The 14370-nt window shown below is 36.3% G+C and overlaps 1 protein-coding gene across 4 annotated transcripts in view; it reads right to left on the reverse strand.

Annotated features, from left to right (window-relative positions):
• Positions 1–3707: 3707 nt before the first annotated feature.
• LOC127442833 (dnaJ homolog subfamily B member 6-like) overlaps positions 3708–14370 on the reverse strand; it is a 39198-nt gene continuing 28535 nt past the window's right edge. For all 4 annotated transcript variants that reach the window (XM_051701073.1, XM_051701054.1, XM_051701065.1 and 1 more), the window contains 6 exons: positions 10963–11072; positions 9924–9977; positions 9715–9822; positions 5131–5259; positions 4873–5017; positions 3708–4620 (listed from right to left, as the gene is read on the reverse strand). In XM_051701073.1, the coding sequence (XP_051557033.1) occupies positions 4515–4620; positions 4873–5017; positions 5131–5259; positions 9715–9822; positions 9924–9977; positions 10963–11072 (652 nt within the window). In that variant the 3' untranslated portion in view covers positions 3708–4514. The remainder of the gene's footprint in view (positions 4621–4872; positions 5018–5130; positions 5260–9714; positions 9823–9923; positions 9978–10962; positions 11073–14370) is intronic.

A 14370-nucleotide genomic window follows, 5' to 3' on the forward strand; every position in this document is an offset into this window, starting at 1 on the left:
TCTTGTTGCTCTTTAGCTGTCAACATTAACAAAAAAAAAAAAAAAAAATGCCTACTTCGTTTATTTCATACATGCCTTAATTCATTTGTAATTAAATAACTACAATGGCCTTTTTATTTTCATTTATATATTTATTATTTTATTTTATTTGCTACGAGATGACACATTTGCAAAATCAACCTATGCCTAATTTTTAAATTACACAATTGTCAATCACAAAATATTATAGCATATCTGTTACCTAGTCATACTGATGTATAAATTCCGTTATTTGTGTTAAATCTCATCCATAAAGACATTCCAATAAAACCTGTTGTAACCCAGCAAACACAGAACGTTCCCCTAACGTTAGCATATGGTCCCCTTGTTGTTCCGGTTTTTTTTTTATTTTTTTTTATTTATTTTTTTTTTTTATTTCTAACGTTCTAGGAACTTTCGTTGTAGATTATATTTTTTCAAACCATAAAATATCGTTCCCAGATTGTTCTGGGAACTAAAATTGGTTAAGAGTATGTTACTGTTGCTGTTACTGTTACTGAAACGGCCATTCTTCTTTCCTGCACATGTGTCCTGACGTCATAAGATTATCGAAGAAATGGCGCCCTCTAGCGATGTAAAACTAGTTGATTGGCATTTGGCGGACAACTTGTGGTCAAGCAGCTGTATTCTGGTGTAAATAACAGCGTCCCAGAAAGGGTAATACGCCATTAAAACACACGATTAAAACACACGTTCATCATTAGCGAATCAAACATATTTTTGGCTATATACTAAAATACCTTTTTCACACTCCGGGTTTTGGGACGTGGAAGTGAACGATTGCAGCGTAAACTTCAATAGCGGTGAATGGGAGACCACAGCAAATATTATTTTAACTTACACATTTGCTCCAAGACCAAAAGAAAAATCCACTATTACGTTTGAATGACTCTCTCAGCAGCTGTAATAGAAACCCCCTCGCAGCTGGTCAAACGTTTTAATATTATCTTTTTTTTTTTTTTTTTTTAATTATTCCAGGGTAATATAACACAAAAAATAATGCTATAAACTTACACTCAATATAAAAATAATAATAATAAAAAAATGATAATATTAAAAAGTTTGACGTATTTACGCTGCTAAATAAACGTTATCACAGTCTATGAACAAGGTCTATTAACCCACGAAAAAGCTATTCCTGTAACAAACTGCAGGAGGCGCCAGTGTAGGCTACGACTCTGCACAGTTTTCAGTTTATTCCCCATATGGACGTAACAAAACACTTACAGCTTGAATGGCTTATTTCCATTGGAATTCATTGTCTAGCTAAATTAATATTTCACCCCATTAAACTGATTAACATTTTTACACATTTACGTTTGACTTTATATTTTTACAGAGGCTGCGCTTAAATTACTGTCATATTAATGTTACATATTTTCAATATAATTAATAATACAAATATTATTTTAAAAAGAGGATATCTGGAACAGATAGAAAGTTTAATTTCACCACAGGCTGCTCGTGCTTCTTCCTCTCTCACTCACGGCGTGCGCAGGAAAATGTCCTCTCGTTTGACAAGCAAACTCAGCAAAGTAGTTATGAAATCACTTCGGTGGTGCTGGAATCGGGTATCCAAACGTTTGAAAGTCCCTAAGGATGTTTTCACATTTGAGTCTTCTTTACATCTGTGCTTGCTTGTAAAAATGTATAATTTTGAGTAAGTAGGCTAGAAAATAACTGTTATTTTCAACGAGGTGCCGACTGCTCAACAGGTTAAACTATCTTTTATTCTGTGTGCACATCATGTTTAGAATTCATTAGGTTTATTTTAGGTTACATCACAGGCATATATATATATATATATATATATATATATATATATATATATATATATATATATATATATATATATATATATTACATGGTAACTGTTGCTTAACGTTCTTTACCAAACAGCTGTCATATTAGATCAATGGCTACTGAATGACTTTTCAGCACATTTTCTTTCTCTCTCATAGATTTGGCTTAGTCTACCTGTTAATTATTTTCAACAAGGTGCCGACTGTTTTAATATGTTAAGTGACTTTTACTTGGTGATTTCCGTTTAGAACAGGCTTTTAGGGTTGTTCAATTGATCCTGCGCTATTCATTCAATTGTTTTCAATAAATATGTCTATTAAATATTCGCTAATGTTGATTCAGTGAATGTGTATCATGTTCTATATTTAATGTACAGTGATCTTAATTCAAGGCGAGCACGTCGCAGATAAATGCCCCTTTTCAGTGAAATTTAACATCGGATTTGGAATAGATTAAATATTTTAAATGGGTCGCATAAATTTTTTTTTTTTTTTTTGTTTGTTTTTTTTCCTGAAGGACGGTTTCTTTTTAGACTAGTTGACTTCAAAATTTCCATTTAAACGTCAGTGAAATTAGTCGTTCAGCACATCCCTATTACAATTCACCCAATGACTCAGGTCCCTCCTTCGATGTTCCAATTTTTATGGACTTTTTTTTTTTTTTTTCAATCATATGTCCATATATGTTTTACACATACCCAATATAAACACTATTTCAGTTATGTTGTGGTTTAAACTGCATTCGAGTCGTCCAGTGAAGTTCGTACTTAAAAGGTCAGAAGTCGTAATTGCGATGTAATGTGCGTTCAAGTGATTTTAGTTGGACAGAATGGGCCTGTTTAGCAATTTTTCATCTTTTTCACTTTCTGAAAAAGCAGCACTAATGCAACGACTTGTACATGTATTCACATACATACTGCATATTAGGTGTGTCTTATTTTATCATTCTTGTGTGGCTACATATTCTGATGGGCAATGTTCTTTTGTTGCATAAGTCTGTCACCTCATATAAGCTAGCTAAATTAGTTTTATTTTCTTGCAAGCTTTATTCTTCATCAATAGCACAAAAAAGACATTCAATCTAAACTGTGCAGTCACCAATTTGATTGATTCTTGCCATGTTTCTTAAATTGACATGCCCCCATCACCAAGAAAATCTCACTGGATTTAGGACTTTTTGGAAGAATATTTCAGCTCTGTAGGTCCATATAATGCAAGTGAATGGTGGCTAGAATTTTGAAGCTCCAAAAAGCACATAAAGGCAGCATAAATGTAAACCATACGACTACAGTGGTTTAATCAATGTCTTATGAAGCAATTCAATTGGTCTGGGCTGAGAACAGACCAATATGTAACTCCTTTTTCCACTATAAATCTTGACAGGAGTCTCTGACCTTGGCTATCATGATTTCAAGCTCAATTACACTTCTAGTAGCACCATCTAGTGCCCTGATGCCAACTCCAACCATAAGACATGGGATACTTCATATGCCACTGCCTAACCCTTGGATTTAAGGTAGACCTCACCGAAATGACCAGCCAATTGAACTGTGATGCACCTCATCATTTATCTCCGCCTACATCACCTTGGTCTAATGATGGACTACACTCTTGAAATGGAACAGAGTATCTATTAATTGCCAACAAAACCCTTCATCAGCCAACTAACAAGGACAATTGCATCAATGTGAACTTCTGCAGTTAATCCAGGATGGACTTCAAAGACATTAGTCATTAATCTTACAGTTCTTACAAAATATTTGTTTAAACATTGGCCCTTAACACTTAAATAACTAATATTGGCTCATGCTTGTGTGGATATTTTAGAGGCTGGCACTAACAATAAGGTAAAAGCAGAAGGAAGAGCAATGTTAAACTCTTTTTATTTTTTTGAGAGCTGGGATGAAACACAAGTGAGGCACGTACAGCAGCCAAGTAAATGTAGAGGCAATTCTAAAAGAAAAAAAAAAAAGAAAAGAAAAAAAGTGCAACATTCCAAAACGGTAAAAGTGAGATTTACTGAACCTGAAATTTTGTCTATCTTCTCTTACTTTTCTTACCAAAACACAAAATCCCTGCATATAAAGTCACACATTATATATTCTCTATATTGTACAGTCTCAGGTTAAGCAACAGTTAGGCGAGAAGCCAAAATGAGAAACAAAACAAAACAAAAAACTAATAGAACTAAACTAATATCATGAACAAATGGTAATTACTAACATTAGTTATAATATATTAAATATTAAGTGTGGAGAGTTTAAGACTTAAACAGTTTAATTGAACAGTAGAACAGCTCTACAGCAGAAAGCAGATACAACCTGTTAAGCTCCAGTTTCAAGGCCATTGGCTGATTAAAAAGAAGAAGAAGAAGAATTTACACTTGTTCTAACTGAGGCCTTCTGATTTGATGAGGAATAAATGGTTCCCAAGAAAAAAAAAAAAAAGAAAAAAAAAAAGTTTAAGTTGGAATGAAAGTCCACCCTGTTTTTCTCTGCTTTTCACTGTGCGGAGGCTAATGGCTCCATTTAAAAGCGCACACCACTTGGATGTGTCACATGTGACTAATGAGGAGCAGGCTCTCTAGTAGCCATCAGCCTGGTTGGAAGGGTTGGTTATGTTTAGGAATGTTTGGGTTATACATTTAAAATGTTCAGCTGCACAGTTCAGAGATCACTTGTTGTCCATTTGGAGAAACTGCCCATTACCATTGACTGTGAGAGATTTGAGCTGGCCATCTTCCTCTACCTCCACCCTCTCTTCACCATTCTCGACAATGCTGTAATTAAACAAAGATTCACAATAATCACAGTCAATATCTGAACTGTCAGATAACACGTTGCACCTTTACCATAGTTCCTTAAAAGAGCTTTTGAGTAGCAAAAGTGTAGGCAAATAAGCAACTGGTTTATGAGCAATTTGCATAGATATTTAGTGGGACAAAACATGCACATGTGACTGCATCACGTGTAAAGTGATGAATCACCATTTAAACAACAATCAGAAGCCATTATAAAATGTCCTTTGGTACCGTTTTGTTGTAATCCTCCTTCCGTTGACAAATTTGGTGGATGTGGAGACAGAGCGGAAGTTTCCCATTCCTCCTCCAACCCCAAATTGAGGGGATGAGAATGAGGTGAAACCACCCCCACTCATCGGGTCAAACGAGGTGAAACCTGAACAGATGATTAAGCTTACACAGATGCTCAAATACACAGAAGTACACCAAACATGTACCAAGGGCTTAAAAAAACTGAAAAAAACACTAGTTAAACACAGATTAACATACCTGAGTCCAACCCAGCAAAGGTGGGACCAAATGGAGAGAAACCAGAAAAGAATGAACCAGCCGTCCTGCTCCTGTTCACACCCCTATGACGCCACCCATCACCAAAGAAATCTTCAAAGGGATCATCAGCTAAATCATAAAGAACAATGAGTTTAGAGAAAAAAGAATTTAATTAGACAATAGGTATGGATGAAAGTGTGAGTCCATTAAAAGCAGATAGCCTTCATAACAAAGCATAAAGTGGTACCACTGACAATATTTAATACATCTCAAAATGTATGCATGTGTCCTGAAATGGCTTAAAACTTGGACGTATTAAAAATCTAATTTGAAATAGTCAAGATATGTTTTCTACACATTTTTAAACTAATATATATATATATATATATATATATATATATATATATATATATATATATATATATATGTATATATATATATATGATATGTGTGTATGTATATGTATGTATATACAGGTGCATCTCAATAAATTAGAATGTCGTGGAAAAGTTCATTTATTTCAGTAATTCAACTCAAATTGTGAAACTCGTGTATTAAATAAATTCAATGCACACAGACTGAAGTAGTTTAAGTCTTTGGTTCTTTTAATTGTGATGATTTTGGCTCACATTTAACAAAAACTCACCAATTCACTATCTCAAAAAATTAGAATATGGTGACATGCCAATCAGCTAATCAACTCAAAACACCTGCAAAGGTTTCCTGAGCCTTCAAAATGGTCTCTCAGTTTGGTTCACTAGGCTACACAATCATGGGGAAGACTGCTGATCTGACAGTTGTCCAGAAGACAATCATTGACACCCTTCACAAGGAGGGTAAGCCACAAACATTCATTGCCAAAGAAGCTGGCTGTTCACAGAGTGCTGTATCCAAGCATGTTAACAGAAAGTTGAGTGGAAGGAAAAAGTGTGGAAAAAAAAGATGCACAACCAACCGAGAGAACCACAGCCTTATGAGTATTGTCAAGCAAAATCAATTCAAGAATTTGGGTGAACTTCACAAGGAATGGACTGAGGCTGGGGTCAAGGCATCAAGAGCCACCACACACAGACGTGTCAAGGAATTTGGCTACAGTTGTCGTATTCCTCTTGTTAAGCCACTCCTGAACCACAGACAACGTCAGCGGCGTCTTACCTGGGCTAAGGAGAAGAAGAACTGGACTGTTGCCCAGTGGTCCAAAGTCCTCTTTTCAGATGAGAGCAAGTTTTGCATTTTATTTGGAAACCAAGGTCCTAGAGTCTGGAGGAAGGGTGGAGAAGCTCGTAGCCCAAGTTGCTTGAAGTCCAGTGTTAAGTTTCCACAGTCTGTGATGATTTGGGGTGCAATGTCATCTGCTGGTGTTGGTCCATTGTGTTTTTTGAAAACCAAAGTCACTGCACCCGTTTACCAAGAAATTTTGGAGCACTTCATGCTTCCTTCTGCTGACCAGCTTTTTAAAGATGCTGATTTCATTTTCCAGCAGGATTTGGCACCTGCCCACACTGCCAAAAGCACCAAAAGTTGGTTAAATGACCATGGTGTTGGTGTGCTTGACTGGCCAGCAAACTCACCAGACCTGAACCCCATAGAGAATCTATGGGGTATTGTCAAGAGGAAAATGAGAAACAAGAGCTGAAGGCCACTGTCAAAGAAACCTGGGCTTCCATACCACCTCAGCAGTGCCACAAACTGATCACCTCCATGCCACGCCGAATTGAGGCAGTAATTAAAGCAAAAAGGAGCCCCTACCAAGTATTGAGTACATATACAGTAAATGAACATACTTTCCAGAAGGCCAACAATTCACTAAAAATGTTTTTTTTTTTATGGTCTTATGATGTATTCTAATTTTTTGAGATAGTGAATTGGTGGGTTTTTGTTAAATGTGAGCCAAAATCATCACAATGAAAAGAACCAAAGACTTAAACTACTTCAGTCTGTGTGCATTGAATTTATTTAATACACGAGTTTCACAATTTGAGTTGAATTACTGAAATAAATGAACTTTTCCACGACATTCTAATTTATTGAGATGCACCTGTATATGCTCTCTGTTGTCACTGAGAATCGCAAAGCTAGTCTAATGACACATCTTCAGGGAAACGTTATGGTAAAATAAAAAGCGCATTAAAATTTTAATTTACTGTATGCTATTTAGTTTTATATTGCCAACAAAATCATTATTACAAAGTGAAAATTCCATGAATCGACCAGTCCTACTCCAACCAAGCTGCAAAAAATTGCTTGTACAGAAAACTCAAAATTGTGATGGTACAATGGAATATTGTTCAGAGAGAGATAAGCCACTTGAGAGTTGATGCATGTATGGCATTGCATTTTGACATTAAAATTATACAACTAGTTTGAAGCCATCAACTCAGGAATATATGGTTGCTGCCAAACAAGTAGTAAGTCATTTAACATGATGCTTTTATACAGTGATTTAGAGTACAATTTTTTACAGGGGCAATCCCACTAGAGCAACCTAGGCATCCTGTAAGTGCATTGCTCAAGGACACAATGGTGATAACTCATGGATTGCTCCTTGCAGGGATCAAACCAATAACCCTTTGGTTAATAGCTTTGATGTTTAACCACAACACTACACCACTCTCCCAAAAACTATGAAAAATCGCTAATTATACTTAGTCTTCTCTGTTATTTGGAATAACTCAAAAGTGCGTGTTCTAAAGCAAATAATTTCTCCAAACAATTGATACAAAACCCTATAGTGGCATATTTGTACCTTTAACAAATGTCCTTTCTTGGGGGTGGGGGTTACATAGTTCTATTTTTGTTCTTCCCCATAATGTTGGGCCCAGTGTTGTAATGCAGAGCTATGCCTGCTCAAACATGCCTAAATCACTGTCCCTTCATTTTCAGGCACTCAGCACTTTCACATGAACTTTTTCCATCTCCTTAAAGCAGTTTGATTTGGCAGGCCAAACCACGCCTGCTATCTCCTCACAAACACACATACTGTTTTTCTAACCTACCCCGACCCTGTCATGGCTACATAAACACCAGTAAACACCAATGACCTTTCATCAAGGAAGGTGTTTCAGAAAGTTTTAAACAGTATATACTCACTTATTTTTGACTCATATACAGTAGAAACAATTCTGAATACTTTGACATTTTGCGCACAGACAAACATACATGTATACGTGTTATCTCCTCCCTTTATTTGAACAAAAATACACATACTCTCTCTCTCTCTCTAGTCCCCTAGAGCTTTTAGCATTCCCTTTCTCTTGCTCCTCTTATTTTATTCGGAAGCTATTTCTGAAAACATTCCTAGTGGATGATGCATGGTCTCCTCTCGACCCACTTGCTGGTCTGAGCACCCTCGCCATATTTAGAGTGCCTGTGTGTACTACACACATGCCATTCTGCCATTTGCTCCCCGCAGTTAGGGCCAGTGAGCATAGGGTGCCAAGTTATTGTTCAATGGATGACTAAAGAATGGAGTGGAGTGTATCTCCTACTTATGAGTGATCAGCCTAATACTGTACATAAAGCAGTTTTAAGTAGGTCAGAAAATGTTAAAAATTATCCCATACCAGCATTCTTGCTTTTAAGAACTAAATCAATAGCACTGCAAATTAGTCTCAGGCATGCTCTGGACTCCCCACTGACTGTTCACAGCTTTCATCCAGGAGTCAGGGTGCACTGGTTTTTAACTGTCGAAATGCATGTCAACTGAATGCACTTTGCAAAGAAACTGGGCCTTCCAGTGTAAATAGCTTCATTAATAATAATGCGATCTATTTCTATTTGTTTTGTAAAGTTTTTTAGTTTTTTGCGTCGATCTAGCCAGAGTGAGTGGTTGTTGTTTTGAAAACGTAATGTGGTGAGAACATTATCGTGTCCCCCTCTGATGAGGACATTATATTGCCCAAGCCACTGATGCTAATAGTTCCTGGTTTGAGACCAGAAGGTTGATGTGGCCGGTGTGGTGCCAGTTCTTCTGACCTTTTCCAGATTGGACACGTCATTTACCCCTACTGGAAAAGGGCTAAATGTGGACCAGACTTTATGCTGATAGTCAAAAGTCTGGCTCTACGAAAAGTCTGGCTCAATTAGCAATGAGAAAGACAAAAAGTTTACATATAAAAAGGTAATACTGCCATTTCAGTGAAGTGAGAAAAATAGTTCCCATGATACACACACGCACGAGTTAAGAACACGTTTTAAGTATTTATTTTGAAAAATATGATTATGGGAGATTAGCAAAAAGCAAATCGGCTAATGACCCCAGGCCCCAATAATCTCACACAAAACCTAATTACCTAATTATAACTCCAATCAAGTCATTGCTTTGACAGAGTCTCTGAGAAATTAAATGACCTTCATTTCCTCTCTTTGGAAATTTAGTTCTTATTTTTAACACTTAGATGAGACTAAGCAGTGTCTTGACAAAGAACCTTGTTTTGCTCAAATAAGACTTAAGGTTAAATGTGGTCATACTATTAAACATTGAAATAAATGAAATACACCCTTCTTTCTGTTCTCCATGTACATTTTCTGTTTACCCTCCATATACATCTTTCCCTTTTAATAATACATTACATATGCACCTACCAAAGAACTCTGCAAATGGATCTCTGCCTCCAAAGAATTCCCTGAAGACATCCTCTGGATTACGGAATGTAAATCCACCCATGAAATCGTCATTATCATAATGGCCTCCTTTCCCAACAAAACAATAATTAGAAGAAAACCACATTTCCAAAAATGAAAGTAAAAAATGAGAATGGATAACATTAAAAATAAAGAATATTATCACTTACCTCTACCCGATACGCCTTCTTTTCCATACATATCATAGCGCCTACGTTTCCCTTCTGTATGAAAACAGAGTGTGGCTTTAAGTTTCACTCAGTCAAATGACAATAAAAACAGACACAGATTAATATGATTTACATTAATGACAATCTGTTCCCACCACACCTTGTTTTACAAAGTTCAACTGACTGTGCCTCTAATTCCATTGATTCATTTTCACTACTGCATTATGCTTTGCTTAATTATGAGTTTGGCATACTAAGCGTGAAACTCTGAACAAAGGCAAAGCTGACAAATGGGAAACAGTTCAATTTAAATGTGACAAACTAGCCAACTTTCCTTTAGTTATACATGGAATGACATGAACACAGATACTTACACTTACAGTAAGGGTGTTTAATCTAGCTACTGGAGATCAACCTTCATTCAGAGTTTAGTTCATAATCAGTGAAACACACCTGAACCAGCTAATTTGCTTGATTTGCATGTGCAAAGTACACTTACGAATGAGCAGGAGTGGAACTAAACTCACAGGGAAGTGGATTTCCAATAGCAGGATTGAGCACTCCAGTAATAAAGAGTTTAATTAAAAAGTACACAGGCTTGAGTTAACGTGCCCAAAACAAATACTCTTTATACTGAGAGAACGTCAGAGCTAGTAAATGGTTCTGTTCTTAGAAGCAGGTGCCAAATGTTGCCATAAATATGTTTCACAACAGTAGTCCACTGTTACTGTGGATTATCCATGCTTGGGGAAGGACAATATCAAGGCACACTTTTAAACACATATGTGGACAAATGGATAAAAGGCTGTTCTCATTAGGATATACTTGCTGTGTCTCGACTCTGTCTATAAATTCTGCATTAACACGCCCATGCAAACACATGCACACACGCATTCAGGGTTTTACTAAAAACATTCTGGGCTTAAGCCCCGATAGCCCATTCCTAGCAGCGTCCATGATTTAAGCCAGTACATAAACATATGAATCCCAAATTTAAATATATCATATCTGACAAGGAAATAAAATATATAGTCAATACCATCTGACAGAACTTCATATGCCTCTGAGATCTCTTTGAACGTTTTCTCTGCATCTTCTTTGTTGCCTGGGTTTTTGTCTGGATGCCACTTTAATGCTTGTTTTCTGTACCTGTAAAAACACATGCATACACCTCTGTTACAATAAATTAGGGTATATTATAAATTATATGTCACCATCCAAACAAACCAAAGGCACAGCAAAAAATTTAAGTATTATAATTAAGTATCTTTTTCCTCAAAACCTGATGTTAATATCACTGAAATAGACGTCATCACAATTAATCAATTCATAACATTTTTCATCATAATGCACTGCACCATCCTCCGTAATACACGTCAGGCAACTCTTAACAACCACTTTCAATAAAGTTCATGCTACACAATATGACTTCAGTAGGTGTGACAACAGGTCAGCATCTCTGTAGCTCTGCACACTATGCCTGAGTCAGCAATACAGACCCAGCAGCACCAGACACTCCATACACCAGGGGATTTGTCTTTTGCTCATCTTTTAACAACACTTCCCCTCCATAGTTATGTTCTTTAGAAATTCCCCTCTAAACCATTAGAAATGCAATGAACTACAGAATGAGGATTCAATAGAAGTTATCTTAACTGAAAAACTAAAAAGGAACAGAGAGGGAGAAAATGAATAAGGCAAGGACAGAATGTGTTTGCATACCATATAAAGCTGTATGCTTCATGTCCATTAAAAGATGTAAAGATTCATTTGTTTTCTCGATAATCATAACTAATATTATAAATCCTGCCGATGTCCTCAATGTGACACAACATGCATTCCCGCACACAGCTCTAATGCAAACTCTTCTTTATCACTCATCCTTGAGGGGACTAAGCCTACTCTCTATTCTGTCCACCACTCTTAAAGTGGAAATTAATTTCAAATTTATGGGTAACTTTTTTCTAAGGCTTCCGAGCACCTCTTATCTCGCCTCAGGAACACCATAGACATTTTACATGTGAAAATGACATTGCTGTGACAATCCCAATCTTGTCTTGAGTTAAACATGCTCAAACCATTGATACAGTTTCCAACCCAACTCACTGCGATGGATACATAAAACAAAATTACATAATTATTTTCTAATTGCGTGAAAAGCCTTGATTTTTCTTTATTATAAAGCAGTGCCATTTCACTGGTAACATTGTTTTGTTGGCGTACAGCAGCCATTAAATTTGCTTTTCAATATTTTAATATTTTCAACAGTAACTGAAAGTAGTCAGATTATGCTACTTTCATGTGGTGATATTTGGATTAGGTTACTGATTAGGTTTCAATGAAGTGCTTCTTCATTTGTACAGGAAAACATTTTTAAAACCTCATCTCTGGTCGCACATGCACAAATTATTGTTTGTATTGCACGCTTTGTTGCATTCCAAATAGCCAATATTTTCAGCTCGCGCAACAGCAGATGGGTGCCTTAACGGTCAAATACTTCAATATTTGGGTGAAACCCCTGTTTTGGCAAGGTATTTTGTGAACACAGTCAGTTATGTAGAAAGTGAAAGTGAAAGTAAACAGCAGGACATAAAAGTGCATCTGTATCAAAAGACCGGATTTGTGTGTTAAGACAATTCAACTCGGAACATTGAAATTTCCAACTTCCCATTAAGACAAGTGAAATGGAACGGCACATTTCAGAATTCCAAACTCGTGCGATATTAGTGTGAAAACTCAGGTTTCGCTGATTATGCAAACATGCTGGCACGCAGGGAGATACAAAGTTCAAAGTTAAGTACAAAGTTAATAATAAACATTTACTTTTATGAAATAATATCCATCAGAGTCAAATTTCCAACATTACATGCTAAAATCTATTTAACAAACGTTTGCTCAGACAGGTGTTCAAAATACTGCCTTCATACACCTGTACAAAAATGCTAACAATGCTGCATCGTTTAAAAAATTAGTTGTTAGGAGACATCTCTGGTGACAAACACCTGCTAAAAAGCTAACAAAAGCATTGCAATTTTGTTATCTTCTGAGGGCATTGGAATGCCTTTATGTTCGGAGATCTGAGATATCAAGTCGTAATTTTCCACATCTTACTTTGAATGGAATGCAGTAATCCTGGACATCGGCAGGTCTACATTAATCAAACAACAATGAAAAAAAATGTAAAGCTCTTGGCTGGATAACTTTAGTAGCTTTAAAAATTATTACTTTATTATATCTAATTATCATACAGTGAAGATTATACCAGTAATTTAAATAGTTTTATGTTACGTTTCATTATTATTTTACATTTCTGAATATTTACTTGAATACTGTTAGCTAGGCCCAACTAAAATATGTATTAAAAAAATATTTCTTAATATGTATCTGTTATCTATTCTTTTATTTTGTTTACTTGTCTTGAATAATTACTTGAGAACTTGAAAATGTTTAATTAATTAGCAAATTAATTAGTAAAAGTTTTTGATGTGGTATCAAAATTGGTATCAGGAATTTCAATGGTACTGGTAACGACTACTGAAATTTTTGTATCGTGATTCGTGACAACCCAAATCCTATAAACACATTTTTAAAAGTTACTGATTTGAACAACAGTTCAATGTATTTAATCAAACTAAATCACTTAGAATTATCAAAAATCTTTTTTGAATGTCCACATAGTGCAAAAAATTCCAAGAGAAAATAAATTTTGGAGAATATAAGAGAGGGAATGAGATACAAACCAGTAGCAACGAGCAGAGGTTTAAATGGCCTGTATATAAACGAGGCTAACCTCACTGTTATCCAGTGGCGATTTTAGGGGGTGGCCTGTGGTGGCCTGAGCCACCCCTGAAATCTCATTGGCCACCCTGTGGCCACCCCAGAACTGATTGGTAGTTCATCATGTTCATCAACACAAGAACGATGAACCAATAGAAACACCTGTCAATCAAAGATGACGTCTCAGGTCATTTGTTGATTTAGAGCCACACTGACCCAGGGTCAGTTTTATATTTCTGACCATTATAGTAGTGGTGGGACTGAAGCTGTGTGAGCTGATCTTTGATCAGTGGGGGGAGGGGCAGGCCGTGGGTGGCCAGGCAGGTGCCGCAGGTCGAGGGCGCAGCGGGCGCCAGATCTGGAGTATAACGGTCGGTCAGAAGCACGAAGCTGACACGAGCTAGCGTCTACCTCCAACTTCCAATGAGTTGACGACGTCAATTTGTGGTAAAAAAGAAAGCTGTTATTTGAGAGGTATGTTCATCTAATCTAACATTTAATTTATCCCGAATTTCCATGTGAATGTGAAATTATTTTTTCATTGTTAAAGTATCTAGGTTAAAGAGTAAGCTAGACCCTACACCACATTCAGCATGTTATCTTTATATTGACATGAAATATGAAATGCCATGTTTTCTGAATTAATGACGGAGGTGTGTAAAGCGTTTTA

Source organism: Myxocyprinus asiaticus, chromosome 1, assembly GCF_019703515.2.
Source record: "Myxocyprinus asiaticus isolate MX2 ecotype Aquarium Trade chromosome 1, UBuf_Myxa_2, whole genome shotgun sequence".
In the NCBI taxonomy this organism is placed as follows: Eukaryota; Metazoa; Chordata; class Actinopteri; order Cypriniformes; family Catostomidae; genus Myxocyprinus; species Myxocyprinus asiaticus.